The 27,470-nt window shown below is 43.8% G+C and overlaps 2 protein-coding genes across 4 annotated transcripts in view; both read left to right on the top strand.

Annotated features, from left to right (window-relative positions):
• Positions 1-133: 133 nt before the first annotated feature.
• Positions 134-18,255, top strand: DEPDC7 (DEP domain containing 7). The gene is made up of 9 exons (XM_075545928.1): positions 134-257; positions 9,584-9,974; positions 11,711-11,838; positions 12,618-12,807; positions 14,755-14,966; positions 16,475-16,617; positions 17,333-17,458; positions 17,549-17,627; positions 17,947-18,255. The coding sequence occupies exons 1-9, from the start codon at positions 179-181 to the stop codon at positions 18,138-18,140; spliced, it is 1,542 nt and encodes a 513-aa protein (XP_075402043.1). The 5' UTR covers positions 134-178; the 3' UTR covers positions 18,141-18,255.
• A 4,931-nt stretch (positions 18,256-23,186) lies between these two features.
• TCP11L1 (t-complex 11 like 1) overlaps positions 23,187-27,470 on the top strand; it is a 28,135-nt gene continuing 23,851 nt past the window's right edge. The window contains exons 1-3 of one of the 3 annotated variants that reach the window (XM_075545930.1): positions 23,187-23,426; positions 24,611-24,726; positions 26,358-26,534. In XM_075545930.1, coding sequence (XP_075402045.1) covers positions 26,378-26,534 — 157 coding nt within the window. In that variant the 5' untranslated portion in view covers positions 23,187-23,426; positions 24,611-24,726; positions 26,358-26,377. Of the gene's footprint in view, positions 23,427-23,750; positions 23,900-24,610; positions 24,727-26,357; positions 26,535-27,470 lie in introns of those variants that run through there. The other 2 variants (XM_075545929.1, XM_075545931.1) reach the window with 2 other exon arrangements.

Here is a 27,470-nt window from a genome sequence, read left to right as displayed (position 1 = left end):
CGCGGGGCCCGCCGGCCCGCCAGCACGTGACCGCGCGCGCCGCGGGGTGCCCGCCCGCCGAGGCCGCTGGAGGGGCGGGCCTGGCGGGGCCCCGCCCCGGGCCGCTTAACTGGCGGCCGCGCCGCCGCTGGGACCGAGTCCGCGGAGCGGCGGCCGGAGGAGGCGGCGCGCTGGCGGCATGGCCACGGCCACGGTGCGGGAGAAGGCGGCCGCGCTGAGCCGCTCGGCGCTCCACAGCCCGGCGCAGAGGCCTCCCGGTGGGTGCGGGGAAGGCCCCGGTCCTGCGCGGGGCGGGGGGCGGGGGGCGGACGCAGCCCCCGCAGGAACAGCCGGCGCCGCGCAGCTGTGGCCACTCGGGACGGCGTCCCTGCGGGGCGGCATTCCGCCCTCACCCCAACCTTTGCCAAGTGACCCAAACGGCGCGCCCGGCGGGCCTGCGGCCGGGGCTGCTCGTCCCTGCGGGCCACGGGGGTGCAGGCGGCATTCGCGCGCTCGTTGCCCCTGCCTCCCCGTAAACTGGCCTCCCCGGCGTGGCCGGAGGCCGAGTGCCTCTCTTGACAGCTGCGGTCTCCAGGTGGGTGGCATTCAGGAATCACGCTCGGCTCAGATCCTTCCGAGATGAGAGATTTCTGGCATATGTATTCCTTTTGTTTGAAACTTGGCATAAAAAGTTAGGAGCAGGATTTCAGCGAATAGACGTTTCTGACTTAGCCTTAGCAGAGAAGTTGGTAGTTTCTGTCACCAGCATCACTCATCTTTTGGGCGGTTTGTTTAGGGTCTCGGTCTTTCCAAGGCCCCAAATAAGTTATGGATTCGTATGACAGTCACTTCTGAAATTCTGGCTCTAGCATATCTATACTGCTATGCGAAGGGGTGACTCAGGTGATTGTTCAGTTATCCGGACAACACTAGGTTTTGTGTTCCTTGGTTTCTTTTTAAATACATTGCCTGATCCCGCCCCCCACGCACACTTTTTGAAACTGCAATTTGAAATGATCAAAAGTTGGCTCCCCACTTGATACAAGCTTTCCAAAGTTAAAAAACAAAATAGCCACTGAAGCTGACTCCTTCCTCCAGTGAACAGTGGTCAGTGAACTGCCTTCGGTTAAATCTCAATGGCCACCGGTTACTAATTAGTGCTGTTAATCTCCAGAGTGCTAATGATACATTTTGGCAGAGGCCCACTTGTCACGTGTACTTGGACATGTCGATGCATGTCTTACTAATGACCATGTTCTCCCCTTTAAATGGATCCAGAAAACTACATTCAGCATTTTCTCTTGTTTTTCTCATTTCAGCGTAAAGGGAACTAGCTCAGCATTAATTAAAGACCATGTCTCCAATGATAGTTGGAAACAGTCTTGAGAAATCTTTAGGTTCGTTTTCTGAGCGACAGACGTTAATTGGGAGGTTTTACCTGTTTAAAACCATACCACCTGTCTCCTGTGGCTGCTGAAATACCAATTCTGGGCTGCAGGCATTTGTGAACAGGTTCTTAGATGGTTTGGGAGTGTGTACTCAAGAAATCAAGCCGATGACTGTATCCTTGAAAGGCGGAAGCACTGATTTGTGGATATGAACCTAAAGAAACGGCCACTGTCCTCTGCTCACAGGTGGAGCGGGCAGGGAGGACCCCACCGCGTTTCCTCAACGACCTCTAGCATTTGTGAATCCCTCATCCACCTTCTAGTCGCCTTGTCACAGTTCTAGTGAGCATGGTAATGAGAGCCCATGGCTCTTGGGTCCTTGCCATTCCCTTTGTGCGGTGACAAGTAGTTCTGTCCCTTTGTTCCTCCGCCTGTTGGTAATGCTTCCAAACCTTAGAGAAACTGTAAAACCTGGAACTGAATGTATGTAGTAGAAAATAAGGTTTAGATGCTAACAACCTTTGGCTAGGACTTCAAAGACTGGTCTTCTAACCCGGACAAAGGCAATGACAGAGTGGTATGTTAGTCTCTTATCCCTGTAACCTAATTCTTTGAGTTTGCCTGGTATCACTTTTCCTGGGAGCTCAAAATACTTCCCATATGCTATCACATTAATCTGTACGAATCCAAGCAGTGGCCAATGGCACCTTTTGTTGCTGCTTCTTTTAGCATATTTTAAAAGTGTGCTTCTAAAAGCAATCTCGGTTTTCAGCCTGAAACCTTTCCTGCCAAATGGGAGGAAAAAGAAATGCCGAGCTCGTCAAGCCAGTGCCCGGGAGAAGCGCAGTTCTCATGCTGCCCAGGTTTGAACAATTGAAACGCCCCTCTTTACAACTCTCTCCTTCAACTACTGCCTCATACCTGTAGGCCTTTTCCTTTGGGAAAAGTACGTTTTAAATAAACAGATCGTAAGTTCTAAGTCATTAGGATTTGTGTGTGTGCTGAAGGGCTAGCACCTGTTTTCTGCCCACCTGTGGGCTTTCCCTGAGCCGGTCCTTATCTCAAAGGAGAAACTCTGAAGGAGGAGACTGCAGCTGGAAGAAGAAAGGAAACTTCCTTTTTAATAAGCTTGAACATTTTTTAGAATAGATTGATTTAAAAAGTCATGAAGTTAGTAATGCAGTTCCCATATGTTTCCATCCAATTTCCCGACTACTCACATCTGATATTAGTATAGTACATTTGTCATAGTTAATGAACCAGTATTAACACATGACTATTAACCCAGGCTCATACTTTTTGAGATATCCTTAATTTTTTTTTTTTGTAACCTTACACCATTTTTCTTTTCCAGGATCCCATCCAGGTTAACACATTACATCAAGGTTGTCAACTTTCCTTGAATTCCTTTGCATGCTTAATCACATATCTATTCATTGTTGGGCACTGTGCTAGCCATTTTACATGCATATAACATCCTCACAGCAACCAAGAATAAGTGAAATTAGCTCAGCTGTGAAACAGGAAAAGGCTAGGCAACTTTCAAAAGTTGCATTCTGGGTAAATGATGGAGCCATGAATGAAAGTCTGGGACTTCAAAATTCAGGCTTCTGTTTTACTCTTTGTATTTGCAGCACTTTCACACTGTGCTGGCTGCAGTAGCGCTGGTTCCATTCCTCAGTGGTACTCCACCCAGTGTCTTAACCTTGTCACTACTGAATGAATGTTTCTTTGTTGCAGAGATTGTCCCGTGAACTGTAGGGTTTTTAACAGCATCCCCAGCTTCTCACCACTCTGTGCCAGTCGTACTCGCCCCCACACAGTTGTGATGACCAAAAATATCTCCAGACATTGCCAAATACCTCATGGAGGGGGGTGGGAGGCGGTGGAGTGTTGAGGAGGAGGGGTGGGGGTGGCTAATGGGGGTGGCAAGGGGTGGTAAAATTACTTAGAATGATTGGATTAACATTTCTTAAATGTTTTTAATAGTTGTCAATAATCTACAAGTATTGAATAACCTATTATACTCTGTTGAGATAATCTATAAGGCAATTAAAGAACTTGCACCTCTACAAACTGTAAAGAAATATCAGATAATATGACATTAACTTACTGGTTTTTTAAAGTCATGTAGAAAAACAGGGACTATCTGAATTTTCTTTTCCTTTTTTTAGTGGCTTATAAAGCCTGCGAATAACAAAGTGTTCGTTTGGAGGTAGTTTGTTTTGGTATTTCTGTGTGCATGTTTACATTGCCCACTGCCATTGAGTCAATAGTGACTCATAGCGAATCTATCCAGATTTCTAAGGCTATAAACCTTGATGTGAGCAGACAGCCTCAACTTTCTCACATGGAGTGGCTGGTGGGTTTGAACAGCTGACCTTGCCATTGCCAGTCTAATGTTTACATAACAGCACCATGAAGGCACCTTTTACTGTACATATGGTTTGAATTTTATAACACATACATGGATCGACTTTTAATATGATCTTGCTGCTTTAAATGATTTGATACAGATATGCAGGAGTCCTGGAGGCAAGTGTAAGCATTGGACTGTACACCCACAAATTGCTCCTTAATTTTCACAGCAAGGCCATAGTTGATCTACATGGTAGATTGCATATCTGCTTTAAGACTTGAGTTTTAGGGAATTATTTTTGTATTGAGTTGACTATTTGACATGAGGTCTTAGAATCAAAGATGATTGTATAAATGTATGTGAGTGATTAATATTGTCTTAGAAATAATCGTTTATTATTGGTAATCTATTTTTGGTAAAGGTCAAATACATAAAAGGGCAAGTCTTTGCTTTTGGGAACTAGCTATTGTTTTTCAAGCAAATAAAGGTGCTGCTCCTTGAAATAAAGTCTAGGTTTCTGTGGTGTTGAAGGGTATATGGAGATGAACCCCCCAAAATAGGAATCCCTCCCCACCAAAGCTCTGTATTTAATTTTTTTTTAACAAAACAACCATATCACCTTCAAAATACTCTCCATGACACTACATTTGTCAAATCTGCAATTCTGTTCCTGGAAACATTTTTCAAATTCATCTGTTTGGATGACTGACAGCACCTCCCTCATTTTTTTTCTTCACCTCTCTTAATGTCATTCCTCTTCATTCTTGGAAACAAAAAGAAGTTGTGTGGAGCGAGGAGTAAGGTGCATGGGCAAAAGGGGTATGCTGTTCTTGTTTTTTGCCAACAACTGGTGACTGAGATGGCTGCGAGAGCATGCATTGTGGTGGCAAAACCAGTCCTCTGTCTGCCACAAATCAGGCCTTTTTTGTCAAACACTGTACGGAGTCTTTTCAGGACCTCTAAATAGAAAGCTTGATTAACCGTCTGACCTGGTGGTACAAATTCCCAATGCACTATCCCCCCTCACATAGAAAAATTTTGAGCATTGTTTTTATGGAGGGTATCCCTTGTATATAGTATGGCATAGATTGAGCCTAAAATTTCTGAGAGACTTGTCACCTTCCAAAAAAACCTTGAATCAGATAGGGTCAAATCTGTCCTGGTTCATTTCTTATTTAGAGGGCTGCAATATTTTAGTTGTCTTAAACAGAGGCAGGCATAATTTCAGGCTCTAAATCCTTGGACTAACAGTTTAGTCCTAAAACCAGTCCTTGAATATAGCATTCAACTCTTGTATCAGTAGATGGTAGGTCCGCCTCCAGAGGTCATGTCTCATACAGTGTTCTCTAGATTCTTTGATTCCCTTCGTCGTGATGCTTGACCAAATGTTAAAATAAGGAAGCATTACGAGGTAGATAATGATGAACTAATTTTAAAGAGTCATCCAGCTTGTTTGCAAGTGAGATTTGAGGACAAGCTGATGCACACATTCCGATAGGCAGACTTACAAAGCCTTCTCTGTCTGTCTACTTCAGGCTTCTTGGATTCTGTTGAGGATCTGTGGTCTGCTGTAGCTGGATTAGTTTGAACTCTTGTTGCAGATGATGATAAAAGCACGTTTTAAGCCAGCGTGCAGCGGGATCTGTGCTCGTCTGGCAAAGTCAACGTCCCAAACAAAAATCGTGGTGTGCATTTTGGCGCATTTGTCAAGTCCAGGGCACATTGTACAGTGAAGTATCTGTATGAACATGAGCTAGTTTGGGTCTGTGGGTGGTGAGGCTAGAGGGGATATATCCCAGCATGCAATGGTTGGGAATTAATGGTCAGTGCGAACAGAGGAGACCTGAAAGGGCTGGATTGTATCATGCCTGGAGGACTCTGGAAAGAAACATCGTGTGGTTTACAGGTGCCTACTCTCCTGCTCTAACCTGTTCTTTAATCTTTTATACAGCGTTACCCAACCTGCACAACTTCCTGATTTCCTGCATTTAAGCAGCAAGTTAATATGGGGAAATTTATTCTTTACCTCTTAATTCCCCTGTGAAGATTAGCCTTTTCACGTCATTGAGGCTGTGAACCCCTTCCTTCTCACCACCCCACCCCCTTTAGTTGTCCTATTGATCTCAAATTAATAAATGACTCAGCCTTATCTTTTAGGATTTGTACACTAACCTGCCTGTAGCGCAAATGTGTAATGATTGAGCTGCTTTGTTTTTAATATTATCACTAGTCCAGATTTTGTCTTGGTCGGTCTTAAAATGCTGTCTGATCTCAAATCAGTTTGACTCTTGCTTGTCTTCTGGTGACTAGATTTTAGCATTGGTAAAGCGGGACACCATTGATCAAACTCATATCCTGGCGAAGTAGGCACACGGCAGCCGAAAACCGGATACCCTAGCTTGTTGTGCATTCTTTCCAAAAATCGGGACTTTTAAAAAACGCAGCGGGATGCGGGAACAATTGTTAAAAAATCGGGACTGTCCCGCCAAAAGCAGGACGTCTGGTCACCTTTGTGTCTTACCACTTGTGTAATGTGGTGTTAGGTGTGTCCAGTCAGTTCCAACTCCCAGCCACCCTGTCTGCAGCAGAAGAACACATGGTCCTGCGTCATCTTCATAACTGTTCATATGTTTGAGACCAATGTTGGAACCTGTGCGACAACCCGTCTCACTGAAGGGCGGTCACAGCGGTCACACTCGCGCTACTTTACTGAGCAGGGTGCCCTTCACCAGGACGTACCCCCGCTGATAGCATAGCTGAAGAATGAAATGAAGTCTCGCTGTCCTTACTTCTGAAGAGTGGTTCTATTTGTCCTTCCTTGTAGTAGTCCCTGGGATAGTCAGTGTTCTTCACCAGCACCGTGACGTAAAGGCTTCAGTCCCGCTTTACGCGTTGTCTTTGTGTATTGTGAGTAGTGTTCATGATAGCACGTTATATATTGGTGTAGTGGGTTATGCTTTGGGCTGCTAACCCAGGTTATAAGTCAGCAGTTCCACTCCACCTTGTGGAGAAAGAGGATGCTTTCTACTCTCTCAGATTTGTAGTCTTGGAAACTCACAGGGGCAATTCTACGCTTGTTGATCGGGTCACTATTAGTCAGAATTGAATTTGATGGCAGCAAGTTTGGTTTGGTTTCAATCGATGGTTCATGAATCATCAATCAAACAAGTAGAGTGCTCCTTTTACCCTTTTTCACCTTTGTGGCTCTTTTAAAGCTATTTCCCTTAATCCAGTTTTCCAATAAAAGGTTAGCACTACGTAATTTAATTATTTCATAGATGACTTTGAATGTTCTATTTAGCTATGTAGCTGAAGGTAGGTTTGTTTTAATTCCTTGAACCTCAGTTTACTCAAAGTAGGATTATTAATAAACTCTGGTGGCGTAGTGTTTACTCGTTGGGCTGCCAACTAAAAAGTTACCAGTTCAAAACCACCAATTGCAAGGAAAAAGAGGAGGCTTTCTACTTCTGTAAAGAGTTTCAATCTCAGAAGCCCACAGGGCGGTTCAACTCTGTCCAGGAGGGTTTCTGTGAGTTGGCATCGACTCCTGGGCAGTGAGTATTTCACAGAGAAGTTTATCAGGATTAAAGGAAAGAATGCTGAGTCTGTCATTTTGTAGGAACTCAAATGTTGGCTATTTGAATAATATATGGAAGTTTTTTTAAATTAAAGAGCAGATATTAAGTTCATGTAAGTGTCTTATAATTCTTGGTATTTTAGAAAGTAAAGGGGGTATTGGCTTTATTTGGTCATGTTAGTCATGTGGTTGAAATGAAACAGCTGTCCTGGGTTCTGAAGACCAGGAATGATCTGGGCTGGTTTTGAGATACCATCAAATGCCCCCACCTGGCCCTAGTCAGTAGAAACTAAATGTTGTCTAGTTCCAGCCTGATTTATTTGTGTAGCTCGTTCTCCAGCTTAGTTCTTGAAACTGCTTACATGGTGTTTGGGAGACTGACAACTATTACTCCCGCCTCTGCCTAGTACGGGCTTATAAAGTAGCTCCGGTTTTAGTCATTAAAAGCAATCTTGCCGATGCTTTCAAACGAGCGTCCGTCCTAGTAATGGATGGTGGTAAATTACTCGTCCACTCTGGGTATTGGACATGCACAAGTGAACTGTGTGCATCTGTCTGTTAGTAGTTTTCATGGTGAAGACATTAAAATGGTTAGTAGCAGTGTAACAAAATTATTCTATAAATGAATAGGTATAACGGTTCACTGCACCCGTTATATTTCTTGCAACACAAAAACTGCATTTCAAATAATCCACTGAAAATGTGACTGGTCGTATAAGTCAGAAGAAAGCTGAGGCTTTCTAGTTCTGTGAAGATGCTGTTTCAGAAACCCGGGGGCAGGACTCCCTACCTTACGTCACGATGAGTCAGAATTTGCTTGCTGGCCGTGAGTTTGTTTGCTTTTTTGAGACATTAAGTGGAGTTTGAAAGTCTTTCTGCCTTCATCGTAAGCATTCTATTTTATCTAAAAAGGCATGAGAACCATTTCAAGTAATAGCTCCTTTAAGTATAATTCCCCTTATTCTTTACTGTTATACTCAGGAATATTACTTTTCCTTTTAGATTGCCTCAAGGGAGGTAATTGGTTTTTATTTTCTCTGACAAAATATCTTAAAAATGACATAAGATGCGTAACAAAAATGGGAGCTTAAAAAAGGAAGCCCATTGAATTTTCAGAGGATTATTCAGTAGTTACATAGCAAAGGGCATACTCAGTGTTTATGTAAAGAAGACAAAGACAGTCAGCTAATTATCAGCTAGACTCGGTTCCATCAGCTACTTAAGCCGAAGGCCCATTTTCTCTGGATTGTTTTGCCTTTTCTCCTTTGTACTTGTGCCAAATGCCAATTTATGACAAAGATGAAAGGTTTGATAGGAAATATTTGAAAGCCTGTTTACCTTCTTTTGTTTGGCTCACATCTTTATTTTTGGTGCCCACCTCATCTTTGCAATGGGACGTACGCTCTGACTGGGGCAGTAACCAAATTGATAGTTTACTCTGTTTACAAAATACTCTGCTTTGAAACCAACAACATAGGAAGCCTAAAAATGTTAGCTTATTCCTGCAACTGTTATATTCATATAGACACATACATGTTTGCCTTGGATAGATTACATAGAGGGCACGTGGCTGTGTGAGGATACATTAAAGGACTACCTCCTACCTGCATCGTGTTGAGAAGTTACACTGAACCCAGTAAATGTTTCATGTCTCTCAACTGAGGATGATACCTCATAGGGTTGCTTATGTAAGACTGTAACAGAGGGCCTTACCTGTAATTGCCAGCTGTCCCAAGGTCCTAAGTTGCATCCCTGATCTCACTTCCTGTCAGACCAGGCCAGGCCGCTCTGGGCTCTTCCAGGGATGGCAGAGCGCACTCCTACCCCGGCCCCTGTGCTCTCCCTCTGCGCTGCGCTTGCCCAGGTGTCTGCTCGCTGGCTTCCTGTGGGACTCGGGTGTCTTCTCTGCTATCGCCTATCAGACATCCTAGCCAAAAGAGCCTTCTCTTCCTCGCCCAGCTCTGTTCTCCTGCCTTAGCTTTGATGTAGCACATGTTGTCTTCATTGTCTGTTTCCTCCCATAAAGTCTAAGTCCACGAGAACAAGGACTTTATTTTCCCAGCACACAGGACAGTGCTTGGCGTATAGGATGTGCTGCATGTTAAAGTGAGTTGCTATGAATAATTTAATAGCTAAATAAGCTGTTCTCATAACTGGTCTTTGTCACTGACTTTGGCTGGGTGTCTTTTTTCTCGATTTTTGGCTTAAGGATTGTTTAGATCTTACTACAATGGAACAAGGTCCTCAGCCTCAGTGTCTGCTATTTTTTCCTCACGCCAGGTTTCAGTGTGGCCCAGAAACCGTTTGGGGCCACATATGTGTGGAGCAGCATCATTAATGCCCTTCAGACGCAAGTGGAGGTGAAGCGCCGAAGGCACCGTTTCAGACGACACAAGGACTGCTTTGTGGGCTCCGAGGCGGTGGATGTCATATTCTCTCACCTCGTTCAGAATAAGTATTTTGGGGATGTGGATATTCCGCGGGCCAAGGTGGTGAGAGTCTGTCAAGCACTTATGGACTACAAAGTCTTTGAAGCCGTTCCAACCAAGGTTTTTGGAAAAGACAAAAAACCTACATTTGAGGATAGTAGCTGCAGCCTTTATAGATTCACAGCGGTGCCCAGTCACGACCGCCCGGTGGGCAAGGAGAACCAACTTTGCTCGCCTTCTAGGTCCGTATGGAATGAGCAGCTGCCCGGCAAACACGACCGGCTCTTAGCTTCTGTTTTGTGTGATGGAGACTGACGTTGTGTTAACTTTCTAGGCAGTAGAGTGGAGTAAAATCCGGGTCTGTGGGTAGATTTGATAAAGTACAGAGAAGTTTTGTTAACCTTTATTGGATAGCTCATAGAATTCTTGCTTGCTCACATTAAAAAATTTTTTTATTTATTTAGTTTCCACATTTTTATAGTTAGCAGAAACCATTGACAGACTTTGACTTTCCGCTTCCAATTCCATCGATAGGGTGCAAACAAAGGTTTGTGGGGTGTCATTTGAGCAGAGCAAAGGTGAAGGCTGAGAGGGAGAGCGCAGAGAGCGCCTGTCACTGGCCCCCACGGCCCAAACCCCTGAGAACTGCCCCTGGCGGGTTCGGAGACTGGTACTTTGGATAGGAGGAGAAAGGCCTGGTTGGCAGTTTGGAAGTGCCGCCAGCCCTGCAGTTAGCATCCCAGTGTGTAAGCACTATGACACAGCACCAGGACTCCTGGGATCCAGAAAGCTGTAGAAATGAAGCGGGAAGAGCAGGTGGGAGCCAGGATGCAAAGGGCCACCTTGTGCGTTGGTTCTACATGTGTGGTGGGAGCCCCTGAAAGAGTTCAGGGAGGAGGAGACTGGTTTTAGAAAGGTTGGGGAGAGCTAGTTGGGAGCCTTTGCAATATCCCAGTCTGTAGGGTCACGATGAGCTGGAAATGACGCAATCCCAGTGAGTGGACAGAAGATGAGGCCTGAACTGGGCAGCAGTGGGAATGAGGGACTCGTTCACAGACTGGAGAGAAAATTGTAGAGCCCGGTGGTGGAAATCGACTCCGGTGGTGGACTCCAGTGAACTTCGTTATTTGTCATGAAACACTTTCTTTCCTGCAGCCCCATTTTTCCCTCTGCAATGGTGAAAATATAATAGAAGCTCTTATAACCCAGATCTAACCCAACGTCAGAGTTTTAATGAATATTTTAATATTTCAAATATGTTTAACTCTATTTAAAACACAATTGAAGTTCTCTCTGTGGACAGGAGGGAAAGATGAGGATGGGGTAGGTCGGTCGGCATGGCCAGCACTTCAAGCTGCAGGTCCACATGCTTTATCCGAAACCCTTGGGACCAGGTGTGTTTAAGGACATGAAACTCGGGGAGATTTTAGAAAGGTGATTTCGTGTGTAGACTCAAATATAAAACCCCAGGAAGCTTTGGGGACAGCATCTGGTAATCAAACACAGTCGTATTTCTGCAGTAAACCAAAGAATAATCATACCAATCAGGATACATTTTTTAAAAGATGGTAATTTTATCACCATGTGAGTTTTTAATAAACGTGTGGTCTCAAAGCCTGTGGGCTTCAGAATTTCAGATAAAGGACTGGAAAATGAGGGCCCTCCAGCCGAGAGGGCCCAGGTGCCAAGAGGAGGGGTAAACCCAGATGCAGAGAGAAATGGGGTGACAACTGGCCACATTTTTATTTAAATGAGTGACTAAAATTTTCAGTCATCAATTACTTAAATCTAAATAAATGTTCCAAGGGGAACTTATTTAGAGTATGTGTGAATGTTTATTTAGGCTTGAGATAGATCTCTTAGAATGTGCATGTGCTATGTTTTTGCTCTGAAATACATAAACCTTCTAGAAACGAATTCTCAGGTACTAAGCTATTTCCGTGAATAAGTATTCACGTATGAAATAAATTCATTTTAGGAATGCAGGTGCATTATTTAAATCATCTGATATCCAATCGGCAAATTTAGAGGATCTCTGGGAAAATCTGAGTTTAAGGCCGATGAAGTCCCCTCATGTAAATCCCTCTGCAAACCTGCCTCCAGAAGGTAAGCTCACGAAGGTGCAAGGCTGGTTTCAAATGAAATTAACTTTAAGATCTTCCACCTTAGCCCCTATTAGAATTTAAATATTCCGAGTGCAACCAGAAAGCGCATGCTGTGTTAAGGCTGTTTACAGTAAGTTTTTTACAGAGGTCTATTATCTTTCACAAATAAATCAGTGTTGCAATTCTTGAACACTGACTTTTGTCCTAAATCAGCTGGCCGAGGTTCAACTCTGAAGTGGTTTTGCATGCAGGCTCTCATTGATTTAAAAATATGCTCTCAGATGTTTCTTTGCCTAAGACTTTATTAGGCTAATTAAAACTCTGAAAATGCATTAAAACATTAACGGAATCCTTGTGTTCTTCCTTGTCGGGGCAGTGGCATGCACTTTAATGACTTTGATTTCCTCTGCCTCCCCTCCCTTCCCCCATTCCCTGTTGTGGAATAATCTGCAGCCAGTCATTTCAAACCACTTTTTTAGATTGAATGAATCATTCTTTCTTCCAAGGCCCTAATTAGCATGTTATATGACTTGGTCTCTTATCTTTGACAGATTGCTTTTTACTGTACAAAGAATGAAAAGGATTCTTGTCCAAAGTCTCTTCTCCTACACATTAAACAAACCTTGAATTGTTTTACTTTGTTTTAAGAGAGCACTTCGTGTAAAGTTGCCTTCTTTTGTCACAAACCTACTGGCTTTAGACCTTCTTAGACAAATACTGTGGTGAGCATATAGGACCTGTGCATTGCTTCATTTCACGTTGTCCTTTTCTCTGATGTAGTCATTAATGAAGTATGGCAAGAAGAAACGATTGGGCGTCTACTGCAACTTGTGGACCTTTCCCTTCTTGACTCCTTGCTCAAAGACCGAGACGCTGTACCTAAAGTTCCTCCACCTGAGAGGCAGCCTGACTTGATCTACAACAGTAGCTATCTGGACCGAGGGATTCTCAAGGCTTACAGTGACTCTCAGTATGTGCAAATAAATGTACTAATTGAGTGCATTTGTAGGCAGATTGTTGATCGTGGTTTTAAGGTGCTCTCTTTAATGCCTCCTTTCCATAGGATCAGATGTATGTTGTTATTGATACTATCATTTGGGACAATGAAGAAGAAAATGAGCCAGGGCAAAACTGCAAGAGATTTAAATTTCTCATGTTCATTTTTGTTCTACATATAACTCATTACTCATCCAGTGAAGCAAATTATTATAGCCCACTTTCTTGTTAAATGTAGGTCTGTATATTCTCTTGGGTTCCTCAAGGGGACCTGAAACAAAATGACTATGTTTGACAAATTCTTGGTGTTGTTTGTCTACATATGTTTTTATGTATCTCTAGAACGCCTTTTGTATGTGCATTTTCACTGAACTTTTATGAAAGAAACAATATTTTTTAAGGATGAACTCCTTCAAACAGATATAATGAAAGTATCACTTTCACCTCCAACTACCCTGAATCGAAATCTTAAGGTTTAAATGCTAGTGCTAAGGGACTTAGGATTCTTCTTTCTTTCTTTTTTTTTTTTTTTCGCCCGCCCGCCCCGCGCCCCGTCTGTCCGTTGGTCCGCCCGCCCTCTTCTTTCTTTCTTAAGGAACAGTTTTTATTCCTCATAGCTTAGAGACGACTTCTAAGTAAAATTATTAAAAGTTAAAATAAGTTCTTGTTTTTTATAGCTTATTTAATTTTTAAGTATTTTGCCTTAGCACATAGTGTTCCAGGCTAGTTAACAAAAGAATTCACCACCATTGAGTAGATTCCAATTCTATAGAACAGGGTAGAACTGCCCCTGTGGGTTTCCCAGACTGTGACAGTTTATGGGAGTAGAAAGCCTCACCTTTCTCCCAAAGCATGGCTGGTGGTTTCAAACTGCTGACCTGATGGTTAGCAGTCCAAGAGGCCTCCCACTACGCCACCAGGGCTCCTTCCAGCCTCAGTGCGATGGAAATGTTTGAAAGGAACACAGCTTACAGTTTCAGCAGTTCACCCATTACTCATTCCAATGAATTATTAACAAGTAGTTGAATGTTAAAAGGTAGTTTAAAACCTTATATGAAAAAGTTAATCCCATTACACTAGTTGTTGAACTCTACAAATGTAATAGGAAGCTTATTAATCTACAAGAATTTAAGTTACATTTCTACGAGAGCTCCATGTTAAACTGTTTTATAATTGGTGATTTTTTAGGGCAGAATTAGAATTTTTGCTAGAGGAGACTTTAAAAGTCATCTAGCTGAATTTTATGGTATGCTTGACGAGGCCGATGATGCCAGGGGAGGTGGAGTGGCCGCCCAGGGGACACGCCTCGGTCACAGCAGAGCTATTTGTCCTGCTTCCTTGACAGTGGAGTGCATGATTAGTTAACTCTATCAGCTTAGTGAGCCGACTCTTACACGTTACCCGTTTTACTTCTTGAAATGTCAGGTTTTTCTGAAGCTGCCCCACTGACATATTACTAGAAATGTGCATCATTACGTAATGGTTTTTAAGTTTTTCTCTTCCTTTATTTTTAAAGTGACAGGAGCAAGAGCAGGCAAAGGTCTGAAATGAACAATAACATGAGAAAAATACTGGTCTCGCAGTCAGATCTGGGATCTGTTCCTAGCTGGGAACCAACCCTGAGCACGTGATTGAGAGTTCCTGGGATCCTACTGTAAATTTACAAAGCAAAGTTTGAATTTTGCTGCCCTTCTCAGCTCTCTGGTAGCATAAAAAACATGTATACGATTAAAACAGTAAGGCGAACTTTTTATCTGTGACACATGAACTAGTTATATATTAAACAATAATTGCATGTATATTAAAGCATGTAGAATTTTAGCTGGTGGCAAACTTGAGATAGCTAGTAAATTGGGTTCTGTGTATATGCTTGCTCTTCCTGCTATTCTTGGCTTTGTGTAAAGAACCCTTTCCCCTCTAGGGCAGATGAGTGGCTCTCGGCAGCGATCGACTGCTTGGAATACCTTCCTGACCAGATGGTGGTGGACATAAGCAGAAACTTTCCGGAGCAACCAGATAGGACAGACATAGTGAAAGGACTTTTGTTTGATGCCATTGGCAGCTATTACAGTCACAGGGACCCCCTGCTGAATCACTTATCTGACGTCCACAATGGAATCGCAGAACTCTTAGGTAAGGAAGATCGTACTGGATGCTCACATTTTTGTCTTTTGGAGGAAACGGTAAAATTTAGTTACCTTCAACATGAACCAGAATATTAATTTACTACTTCAAGTTGAGAGTGGATCTGGAGCAGTCACAGTATCTTTATTCTGAAGACATTCAGGGCTGACTTGGTGGGAAGAGGCTTTAACAAGCCCTAAAGTTATACAGAAGCTTCTGGTTGCCACAGGAGAACACTGCTCTTCTTCACTGCATGCTTGGACACGGAGCGGCAAGTCTCTCTCTCTCTCTCAAATTATACCTTCACGTGTGTTCAGTGTAAGTCTACACAGCAAGTTAGGGCTCCACTTAACACTCACTACACAACTTTTTCAGAAACACTGCTTACGCTTTCGCGATGTTTTAAGATTCTCATTAATCCCCTTACGGAGGTCTCACATTGGGTTTCCCTGTCCCCTTACTCTTTCATCTTTCTTCTTTGCATTGGAGTATTTGTTGACCATTTGGTCTCATAGATGATTTTTTTATGGCACACAGTCCTTATTTGTATTGGTAGTACTCTTTATGAGCCAGTCTGTAAGTGCGCTAAAGGTACCCTCCGAGATTGGTTTCGGTTGGAGGTTTAAGGAGTATCTCCGGGCGATGGTCTCAGACAGAAGTCTTCTAGTCTCGTTTGCTACATTAAGTGTGGACATTTTCAAATTGAGTTCTGTTCCACATTTCCCCCATCTTCTACCAGGACACATCTATTGTGGCCCCAATCAGAACAGTCGTTAGTGGTATTTGGACACAATCTAGTTTTTCTGGTCGCGGGGTAGATGAAGCAGTGGCTTATGTGGACAGGGCTTCTCTCCCTCTCGTTCTTTTTCAGAAAGCTTTTCCAGCACCACTGTCGCTCTGCCCATCAGTCTCTTGAAAGTGGTAGACGCTGTTTCGTCTCTGATTTACATGGAGTGTTGAAAACAAACTGGGGCTTTCAGTTAATTCCCTGTATTTTTCTGTTGTATGACTATTTTGGTGATACGTGAGCCTCCCAAAAGGGATTGACAGTAAAAACGATAGGCTGGAAATGTATCTACAGAGCCAGAGTCAGATTAGGATCCTGAGATATAGTGAGCCTGGTAGCACAGTGGAAAGGGGTTTGTTTAACGCTCCAGGGGCGAACAATTTGGCAGTCTGCTTTCATAAACATTATGACAAGATCTGCAGCCTTGGAAACCCCACAGAGCAGCTCGACTCTGTCCTGTAGGATCACTATGAGTCAGACTCTACGGCAGTGAGTTTTCCACAACCAACAAGTAGCTGATAAGAACGTACGGGCATTGGTTGCCAGTTTGAAAACTGGCTGCTTTTATAGTAGTGATTATTGATGGTATTTCCTGGTTTGTCTGTTTGCTTTTGGAAATGCTTTTTTCACTTTGTTTCCTATTTAGCTTAAGCAGTTACTTGAGATTTGTTTCCTTGAATATTGGTCCTATTTGTTGAGAAGTAACACTGATTTTTCCCTCTGGCTAAAGTGAATGGGAAGACTGAAATAGCACTAGAGGCTACGCAGCTCTTTCTGAAACTTTTGGATTCCCCAAACCGAGAAGAATTTAGAAGACTGCTGCATTTCATGGCTGTGGCCGCACATCCTTCTGAGTTCAGATTACAGAAAGAAGTAAGACATTTGTCTAAGTGTTCATTGTATTCCGTATATATAATCATTTTATTGGGGCCTCGTACTCTTATCACAATCCATACATACATCCATTGTGTCAAGCACATTTGTTGCCTTCATTGTTCTCAAAACATTTGCATTTTACTTGAGCCCTTGGTATCAGCTCTTCACTTTTCCCCCTCCCTCCCCGTTCCCCTCTCCTTCATGAACCTTGATAATTTATAAATTATTATTTTGTCATGTCTGACGTCTCCCTTCACCCACTTTTCTATTGTCCGTTCCCCAGGGAGAAGGTTATATGTAGATCCTTATAACCCGTTCCCCTTTCTACCCCACCTTCCCTCTACTCTCCCGGTATCACCACTCTTAGCACTGGCCCTGAAGGTATCATCTGTCCTGGATTCCCTGTGTTTCCAGTTCCTATCTGTACCAGTGTATATCCTCTGGTCTAGCCAGATTTGTAAGGTAGAATTAGGATCATGATAGTGGGAGGAGGGGGGAGGAAGCATTTAAAAACTACATAAAAGTTGTGTTTCATCATTTGCTACACTGCACCTTGATTGGCTCCTTATCCTTAATATTCATAGGACCCCTTTTCAGCATCAACTATTTTGAAATTGATCATGAGTAGACATTCTGTAACATTCCTGCTGGGTATTAAACTTGCTTTTCTAAATATATATAGTGTGGATTATATCTGGTTTTATTTTTATAGAGTGACAACCGAATGGTTGTGAAAAGGATATTCTCAAAAGCAATTGTTGACAATAAAAATTTATCCAAAGGCAAAACTGATCTTCTAGTACTCTTTTTAATGGATCATCAAAAAGATGTTTTCAAGGTAAAACCCTGAAAACAGGTAAGCTTATCTAATTCATCCCTAGATTAAAATGACTTTAACTGATGCCCTGTATCCTTTCTTTTGCCCAAGATTCCCGGAACACTAAGTAAAATTGTCAGTGTGAAGCTCATGGCCTTACAAGAGGGGAGAGATCCAAACAGTGAAACAGGTAATCTGAGGAATGCTAATTTCATGAGATTCTGATACATTCCAGCGTTTATTTGATAGTGTTTTGCTATAAGTAGTTGCACTTTAATTTTAACCAAAACGTTAAACAATTTCCTTAGAGTTATCCAGGTATAGCTGAGAACCTTCTTTGCCAAAAAGCAGCTGGGCCGGGGTTAGGAAATCTGTACTGCACAGATAGTATCTTCAATGATTTTTATAAAATGAGCGAAAACATAAGTATAGAATATTGCATGATCTTTGTTCTAAATATAGCTGAGGAGTAGATTCATTAACAGTATGTCTTACTTTTAAACTTCAAGGGTATATTTATTGCCAGAGAATGGATCAAACAGAGTATCCCAACAGTACACAGAAGACAACCAAAGATGAGCTGTTGAATTTAATTAAAACTATTGATGAGGATTCAAAACTATCTGCTAAAGAGAAGAAAAAATTACTAGGTCAGTTCTATAGGAGCCACCCGAACATTTTTATTGAGTATTTTGGAGCCTGAGTTTTAAAATGTTTGTATATAACTTGTATATTTTAAGAATAAATTTTGTATCATAAAGATCCATTCACATTTGTATAATTGGAAGTTCTAAATATGAAGGTGTACTTAATAAATTTTTTTTTACAACCTTGTTTGGCTGAAACTGAATGTTAGGTGACATGCTACTGTTAACATTGACCTCTCTTAGGTGATTTAATTTAGAATTATTCTGCAATAATACTTTCAAGATCATGGGAATTCGGTGAGGTGACCTTGCAATGTTTACATAATTACGATAGAGTGAGGAAGCTTGTGATTCCATGTTAACATTGGATGTGGCTTGTACCTTTGAAAGATATTATTAAAGATATTCCGTGCTTCCCGAAAATAAGACATACCCACAAAATAAGCCGTTGCAGGATTTCTAAGCATTTGCGCAATCTAAGCCATCCTCCGAAAATAAGACACAGTGTTGTTAGGCATGGCTCTGCAGCGCACAGGTGCTTCTCCTCCACCCATCGTGACAACTGCTCTGTTGGAGGTGACCAGAGAGGTGCGGGCAGCCCATCCACAAGGTTGGCTCCCCTGTCCGGTCCCGGTCGTTCTGTGCGTGCAGCAAGCGGAGGCACTGAGGGAGACTAGACAGTGAGAGTCAGAGTCTCCCCTGGGCTGTGAGGAGCAGGATGCTCTGCTTTAGGTGTTGCGTGTCCTTGGGGAAGAAGGAAAGCTGTGGCTGCCGTGTGACTCAGCACTGTGGGTCGATGTTCCAGAAGACGACTTAACTATATTTGAATAAATGTACATTGTTGTACCATACTTAAAAATAAGACACCCCCTGAAAATAAGCCATAGTGTGTCTTCTTGAGGAAAAGTAAATGTAAGACTGTCTTATTTTCAGGACAACACAGTAAGACAGAAGCAGATTATAAAAATGAATTTCCTAATTTTTATAACCTACAGTCAAATCGCACATGCTTTGGGCATGTCCTCAGGAGAGAACAGTCTCTGGAAAAGTACCTCGCTCTGGGTAGAGTAGAAAGGCCATTGAAAAGAGGAAGCTCCCTGAGGAGATGAACAGCACAGTGGCGGCAATTGTGGGGCTCAAACACAGCAGTGGTGGGAAGGGCTCTTAATGAGTCAAAATCAACTTGACGGCACCTACCGACCACAGCGCAGCTAAGTCAGACCTTCAACTAGCTTAATGCTGTTCGAAACTTCCTCTTTTTAAGCTCGTTGTGGAAAATGTGAAGCACATATAAAAGCAGAGAACTAGAATAATATACTCTCATCTCCTCTGTACTCATGTAGTTTCAACTCCTGGCCAATTTTGTATTATTTATTCCCACCCTCCTTACCTCTAGGCCATCCCCAATCTGTAAAATTTCAGTATGGCTAAAAGATACAGGCATTAAAAACATCATCATATACAAAAACCCACACTTCTCAATATCCAATATGTAGTCAGTGTTCAAATGTAATAATTTTGACTGTTTCAAACAAGGATCCAGATAAAGGTCATCAATTGCAATTGGTAAATGCAACATGAATGATGCCTGAATGTGAAGGGGGAAAAATGCCAGTTTACGTTAAACTGCACGCACAAGAATAGACCATTTTTAAGGAGAATTGGTTATATTCACTACAATCATTGTCAAAGTTTAAACTGAAGGTTCAGTATTACCACGACTGTCATGAGCAACCGTCTTGTCACTAGAACTGGTCCATCACTGTTGTGCCTCACACATTCATCTGTGATGCCTTCTTGGCGAACGGAACTTCATTTATACTTCTGATGCTTAGATGATTGTGGACCTCCACTACCTAGCTGAGTAGACCAGGACTGAACACCAGGAGCAGCCTACCTGACCTGAGTCATACTCTATCAAGTGTGATCTAGCAGTCTCATCAAAGGCACCAGGGTGGTAGAGGTTTAGGTGAAGTTAAGCAGCCCTTTTCTTTAGCCCACAGTAGGGCAGAGAGAAAAGACTGGAACAGATGGGAGCCCAAAGTGGAGAGATGCCGTGCAGCTGGCCTAGGGAGTGCAGGTTAACGTAGCAGCTCATTCTACAGCAGCCGCCTGCTTTCTCCTTCCAAGCCCTGGAGAGCCCAACATGGAGCTCCCTTTCCCGAGGTAAACTGAGTTCCTAGTCCTTGCAGCCATGGCCCAAACTGAAATGTGTCAATCATTTTAATACTTTCTCTTGCTATCTGAAAGTAAAACACTCCCGTTAAAACTTTCATAAGCCAACGTGACAAGGTGAAGAAGCAATGACCGTTAATTTATATTGGAAAAAAAGTCGAGTGTTCCTAGACTGTCCAAAAAAACCTACCAAAACCAGACAACCTAAGAAAACACACATGGGGTTCATAGACACAGTTCCCCGCTGTGGCGGCTTGATGCTGCCTTGCTGAGTGGAGTTCCTAGGGAAGGGCAGGGTGATGCTGCTCTCCCTGGTCCTGCTGCACACTTCCTCTTTAAAGGCGCCATTGCAAAATCAACGTTCAACCTGCGCTTGACTTTCCACCTTTTTTCCCCTTAAAAGCAAAAATTATCTTTGGATTTCTTTTGATTATGGAAAACAGGTACTCGCGTGAGTCTAGGAGCCCCGTTGATGTAGTGGTTCCACGTTGGGCTGCTAACGTCAAGGTCAGCAGTTTGAAACCACCAACTGCTCTGCAGGAGAAAGGACGTTCTCCCATCAAGAGTTAGTCTTGGAAACCCACAAGGATAGTTCTACCCCATCTTACAGGGTTGTTATAAGTCTGAGTTGACTCGATGGCAGAATGTGAGTCTATGAATGTAGGTCTGTAATGTAAGTGGAAGTGGCACAAAGGAAACTTTTGGAAAATGGGATACCTGTATGTCAAGATTATGCATAAACCATTCCAAATCAAAGGAGAATTTTGGGCATTGGACAGTAACAGCATCATCTCTACAAGTGAAAACTGATTATATTACTTGTTCAAGGAAGAAGGGGATTCTTTTTGGTAGGTGGGGGTTATCTTTTGCTACAGAAGTGGTTATAGCTTGGCTGCACTTTAAAAACAATCTCTGACATTAGTTTCTAGGGTTTGGGTATGGCGATTTTGGAATGCTAACGTCATGATTGAGAGCCATTTTCTTACAGGATAGCCTGTACGTTTTTCCTTATGAGTCCTAATGGTCCCAACTTCCAGTTATCTTAAGAATCCTTTCTCCTAAAACGAGAGCTTCTCGTAATGAGAACTTTGTCTTCTTCCTTTAAAAATGTTACTGTGCTAGGTCATGAATGGTTTGGGGATGCTCGATTGCACGCAGCCTTCAGTTGTTAGAGGCGCCTTGCAGTTGGCTCTATGCGTGGTGACCGTATGTACAGTGTGAGGAAATGCTGTCCAGTCCTGGGACACTGCGACGATTGTTTCTGTGTTCAAGCCTGCTGTAGCCACTGTGTCAACCTGCTTCACTGAAGCCCTTCCTATTTTTTGCTGATCCTCTACTGAGCAAGATGTCATTCTCCAGGGACGGTCTCTCCTGATAACTTGTCCATAGTATGCAACACGAAGTCTTACCATCTTTGCTTTTAAGGAACATTCAGGTTATACTTTTCCCAGCACGGATTGTTTGTTGTGTTGGCAAACCAAAAACAAACAAACAAATTCACTGCCATCAAATTCTGACTCACTGCATCCCTATTGACAGAGTAGAACTGCCCCTCTGGGTTTCCCAGCATGCTCTCCTAGAGTGGTTGGTGGGTTCAAACTGCTGACCTTATGGTTAGCAGGCCAATGGTTAACCACTGTGCACTACAGCACCAGGACTCCTGTTCTACTGGCACGCCATCGTATAGTTGTCTTCACCAACACCATAATTCAAAGGCACCGATTCTTTGGTCTTCCTTAGTCATTATCTAGCTTTCGCATGCATATGGGACAGTTGAAAATAGCAATAGCGTGGCTTGCATCAGGTGCATCTTAGTCTTCAAAGTGACATCTTTGTATTTTAACACTTTTTTGCAAGAGAACTTTTGTAGATTTGCCCAATACAATATGTCATTTAGTTTCCTGACTTCTGCTTCCATGGGCATTGATTGTGGATCCAATCAAAATTAAATTCTTGATGTCAATCTTTTCTCTGTTTATTGAAATATTGCTTATTTGGTCCAATTGTGAGGAATTATTACTACTATTTTAATGCTGAGATGTAATCTGTATCGAAGGCTGTCATCTTTGATCTTCATCATTGGATGTTTCATGACCTCTTCACTTTCAGCAAGGTTGTGTCATCTGTATATCAGACTGTCCGTCTTCCTCAAATCCTGAGGTATCCTTTATGTAGTTCAGCTTCTCAGCAGGCAGACTGAATAAGCATGGTGAGAGGGTACAGTTCTGATGCGTACCTTTCCTGCTTTTAAATTGGGCAGTATCCTCTCGTTCTGCTCCAGTCACTAGCTCTTGTCTATGGGCAGGTTCTAGATGAGCCTTCATTCAATACAGGAATCATCGGTGACATATGAACTATGTAAACATAGGGCCGAAAGCAGTAATTTCACTTCATTTTGTTCTAGTTATTTAAATTTAACAAGTTGTATACATGACAGGGTAGATTTGCCACTTCGTTTTGTGGAAAGCATTCATCACTTATGCTGTCTTATTTTTATACAGAAGACTCACAAACCTTTTGCTATAGGCTGCGAAGAGCATGGCTTTCTTGAAGCAGCAACTAGACAATCACGGAACCCACCACTCGCGACTGAGGAATCAACTCTGCATCTAGTGCCGGGACAAAGGATACTTAAATTTAAAAACCCGGGTGGGGATGGCTCCGAATGCGGTTGCTCCGGGGGCTCTCCTTTTTCCTGACTTGCCGGACTGCACTCGCCCTCCCGAGCCTCCAAGGTCCTGGGTCCCGACTGCCGGCTTCGCGGTCCAGCGCCGGTAGCCACGCCTCCAGCCATTCCGTACGGAAACATGGCGCCCCCCTGCGGGAGACAGGTCGCGCTCGCGCCGAGCAGCCGCCCGCTGCGTTCCAGCTTAGGCCGGGGCCAGTGCCTCCCGCTTGCCGTACGGCAAGATGGCGCCGCCCTGTGTGAGGCGGGTACCGCCTAGCTCCCAGCGGCCTGCCCCTTTCCGACGCTGAGCGGCGGCCGCGGTGACTCTGGCCCACCGGAGGCGGGAGGGGTGGACGGCTAGTGGCGCGGCGAGCGATGAGGCCCTGCAGGGACCGACGCTGAACCGCCGCTGCCCGCCGAGCAGCGCTCCCTGGCCCCGCCGGTCACCGCCCGAGCCCCGGCGGCATCTGCGGGAAGGAGAACGTCCGCTCGGCGGCAGGTGAGGGACGCGGGGCCCGCACGGGCGGGAGCGCGGTCTGAGTCGCCGGCACGTGCTCCGCTCTGGCCGACGGGCCGGCCGGGGGGCCGCGGGGTGGAGAGGAGGCGGAGGCCGGGCCGGCCGGCGGGCGGGCGGAGGCTCGGGGCAGCTTTGTCCCACGCCGGCCGCCCGCTGGGCGCCCCCAGCCCCGTGCTTGCTCAGGGCCAAGGTTGCCACTCGCTCACCAGCCCAGTGTTTACAACGGACTCCGTTTGCTGGGCCGAGTGACTCCGAGTGCCCAGGGCGGGGCTCCCAGGGGCGGTGGGCAGAGCCCCTTCCCTTTCGCGAAGGGTCCTTTCTCCTGAGGAGTCTCTCGTGCTGCGTGTGCAACTCGGACAACGACCTGCGCGACGCGTGCGAGGATCCTCCTTCCCGCCCAGGCTGCAGCCCCTGTTTAAACACCGTTGAGGTTGTTGATGGTGAACGCCTGTGCTGTAAGCAGTGAACCTTACCACCCCGCGATCACCCTGCGAGGAGCATCCTGTCGGGTGCCACCCTCCGCCGCACGCGCCTCTCGTTTGATCTTCCCCAAATGGAGAAAGTAGTAGTTGGTTCTACAGATGAGGGAGCTGAAGGGACACAGCTAATAAAGCGTCAGTGTTAGGACCCAGGCATGGCCGGGACCAACGCCCATCCTGCCCATACACTGACGTCATAGAGATGACACAGGGATTCATCCGGAGCAACAAACAGTGGCCATCTGCTTGGGCATCTTATACTTAAGGGAGCATTATTTGAACTTAAGGGGGAGGGTGTGGTTGGTCCTGCCCCTTAAGTTCAAATCAATGTGAAGAGATGAGAAGAGGAAAGAGGGCAAACTAACAGTTTTGTGTTCTGTACTCTTACCCCCCCACCCCCACAACTTTCCAACGTCATCACTTATACTTTTACCCATTTTCATGAGCTTTTTGAGCTCATGTTCTCTGAGCGGGTGCCCTCCTCCCCTCTCCTCCCCATTTTTTAATTGGGCAGAATTATACATCTGCCTTGAAGCTCACATGACCCCTTTTCTGGGAAATATTACCTGACCTCCTCCCAGTAGAAATTAGTTTCTCCCTCAGCTGTAGTCCTTCAGTAAATTTCACAAGGCCTCTAAGGCTTGTTCCGCTGTAGCTAGATGTGAGCATGTCTACCTCTTGTTCCAGGTAGTATCTTTCCATCCTGTTTAAATAAACATGGAATCGAATGTAACGCTGGATGCGGACCGTCTACCAGTAACTGGCCATACAGGAGTTGAGAGAAAAGAGCAAACCCTGATCAGGTTGGCGAAGTGTCCTGGGAGGAAGATGGAACTAACAAGGTGGCATTGATTTACTAAGCTGACAATTAGGCCTGGAAATTCCTGCCATTCCTCCTCCTGCACAGAATGAGTTCCTTCCCCATTTTAGGGTTCATTCTTACCACACGAAGGGGATAAAATTAGAAATGCCTTTGTTTTTTTCCTTGGATTTTGGAGTATTTCCAGAGGGTAATAGGGTTTAGGACAAAGGAGATGGGTGTCGAGAGAAGGGTGTGGAATGTCCTGTGGGACCAGAAAGGGGAAAGACCTGAACACATCTTTCCTGTTAAGAACATGGTCTGAAATTCAGTGTAACTGGGGTCTGAGATGTCGGATAATTATGCCCTATGATTCTTCTCTCTCTGTGTACAGAAGAGAATCTACCACACCGCCACAAGGAAGTTGACATTTCTTTTTTTTTTTTTTTTATGGACTGAAGTTGACATTTCTTTTGATCCCTTGATTACTTTCAAGGGATGTAATAAAGCCTAATTAGTGTTTATGAAATGTTTTGTGATCTTTGAGTGCTAGTGCCACAAATGCTAATTATTTTCAGTATTATAAATGAAAGCACATTATGTCTGTCTTCTCCCTGAGTTAGAAACACCTACGGAATAGAGATACCTAAGAGGGAAACAAAATAGCCAACTTTTATAGGAATAGCTACTATTCCAGGCCATTATTAACTGCCCCCTACCCAAGTATCAAGTGTTATTCCTGTTCTAACCAGCACTTAGAGTCCCTGGGTGGCACACCTGGTGACTGGCGGGCTACTAATGGATGAGTTGCAGATGCAAATTTACCCTGAGAGCCTAGGAAGAAAAACCTGGCCTCATCTAGTTAGGCGGAGTGGAGGATGGCGCCACTGAATCAGCCACTGAAAACTTTGGAACAAATTCTACTTTGATGCTCTTTGAGTAACCATGAATCAGAATTGACTTGCTGGCAACTGGTATCAGCAACTACTATGTATATGTATATAGATATATAATTTTCTTTAGTTTTCTGTCACACACATTATGGTTATTTGCAACTTCCTATTTTACGCAGCATTTTTTCCTGCTGATTAGCAAGTAAGTAACATACTTTCTTTGTAGCCACACTTTAAGATTCTATGTCCTGCCTGTCTCATGGTATCTCATCCACATGGTAGTACCAGAGAACCGACTTCTCAGCATGTGTATTATTCACTTGCATGCCTGACTGAAAGCATTGTTTTCAAGGTTTTTTCCTACTAGCTCTCAGGAATCAAAGTAAAAAATTCAAGAGTGATTCATATGTTCTGATTAAAGGCAAAGCAGGCAGTTGGCATTAAGGCAGTTGTAGAGCTTGTGCTCTTGCGACAAGGGGACTGAGGAAAGGAACAAGAATATTCACACTCGTCGCTCTCTGAGGCACAAGTCTATAAATTTGATAAATGCAAGTGTCACTTTACAAGTGCTTGTTTAATTATTGAAGCAGAACAGTATAGCCAGATAAGACCTTTGCAAGTCATTTATTTTATAGCTGTGCACACTGAACCCAAAGAGATGAAGTGATATGCTTGAGGTCGTACTGCTAGGTAGAGAAAGAATTGGAACTGTTGGTTCATTTCTCTTTCTTTTCTTTCCTAGGAAAGTGAAGACACTTGAGAATGTCTGAAAACCTTGACCAGTCTAACATAAACAAAGCAGGAAAGTCAAATGATTCTGAGCCAGGCCTTGAAAACGCTGTGGAGGTTTCCGATGAAGCGTTACAGAAAAGAGTACAGTCGGGCTCTCCTAGCCCCCAAAGACTGCAGAGACCGCACTGTAAGCAAACTTGACTGGTTACAAGAAGCGTTATCTTCTGTGTTGTTTTTGTTAGGCTTCCTAGTTCCGGTGGCCCTGGGCTGGGTTTTCATAAAATGATAACATTGGCAGTAATTAGCATTGAAAACAGCTGCAGTTTCTCATCTGGCAGCCTAGACACTTGTGGTTTTTCAATTGCATGAGAAATGAGCGTTTAGAATAATCTCTAGAATGTACCCATTCTTCTCCTTCAGTGATGTCATGTGCTTATTTCTCAGAGGTGCTCGGAGAAATTGCAGGGTGGCGTGCCAATTGAGGCAAAAGGGTTTGTAAAGTCTGAAGCTAATTCCCAGCCAGGACTTTGCTTGTTCAGGTGAATGAGGTGGGGGTGCAAAGTTTTGGGTTATGAGTGAGTTCACCACAGCCTACCTTCACTGCCTGAGGGCTTCGTTCCCACACATTTGCTGAATGTGTGGAGCACAGTAATTTCAGAGCCTTAGGGAGCAATGAAAACCTGGCAATGTCTAGTCTTCCCAGCAGTTGCCCCAACTCATGTCTTTTATTAAGACTATTTAAGTCTTTTGAAATGAATCCAAAAATGAAAGCTTTAATAGGGAGTGTCATAGTCTAAGAATGCCAGTATTGATCTTTATCTCTTTAAAGTGTGGATGACCAGTAATTCTACATATTTGGAAGAAGTACAAACATTTTGGGGTTTTGAGGTGTGTTTCTTCTAAACCATCAAAGCTCTTTCCAGATAGTTTATTAACCAGTATAGCATTCTTTCAACAAACATTAATGGACCTCATTTTATCATGGGCTGTTATCACAGAGATTTTGATAAATGTGCTGGAAGGTCAAATTGTACCTCCTGTGGAAACATGCTGCTAATAACGTAGTGTATATTGTACATGTTAGGCCTTGTCTTCTATATATATTCTTAAGCTTCTGTTTTCT

Source organism: Tenrec ecaudatus, chromosome 4 (genome assembly GCF_050624435.1).
Source record: "Tenrec ecaudatus isolate mTenEca1 chromosome 4, mTenEca1.hap1, whole genome shotgun sequence".
Classification (NCBI taxonomy): domain Eukaryota; kingdom Metazoa; phylum Chordata; class Mammalia; order Afrosoricida; family Tenrecidae; genus Tenrec; species Tenrec ecaudatus.
This window is presented reverse-complemented; position numbering and strand designations above follow the sequence as displayed.

Bases quoted from the DNA above. Each gene is read 5' to 3' on its own strand.
- DEPDC7 (XM_075545928.1), top strand. From the start codon at position 179: ATGGCCACGGCCACGGTGCGGGAGAAGGCGGCCGCGCTGAGCCGCTCG. The intron at 258-9,583 runs GTGGGTGCGGGG...TCCTCACGCCAG, and splicing joins CCCGGCGCAGAGGCCTCCCG to GTTTCAGTGTGGCCCAGAAA. The intron at 14,967-16,474 runs GTAAGGAAGATC...CTCTGGCTAAAG, and splicing joins TGGAATCGCAGAACTCTTAG to TGAATGGGAAGACTGAAATA.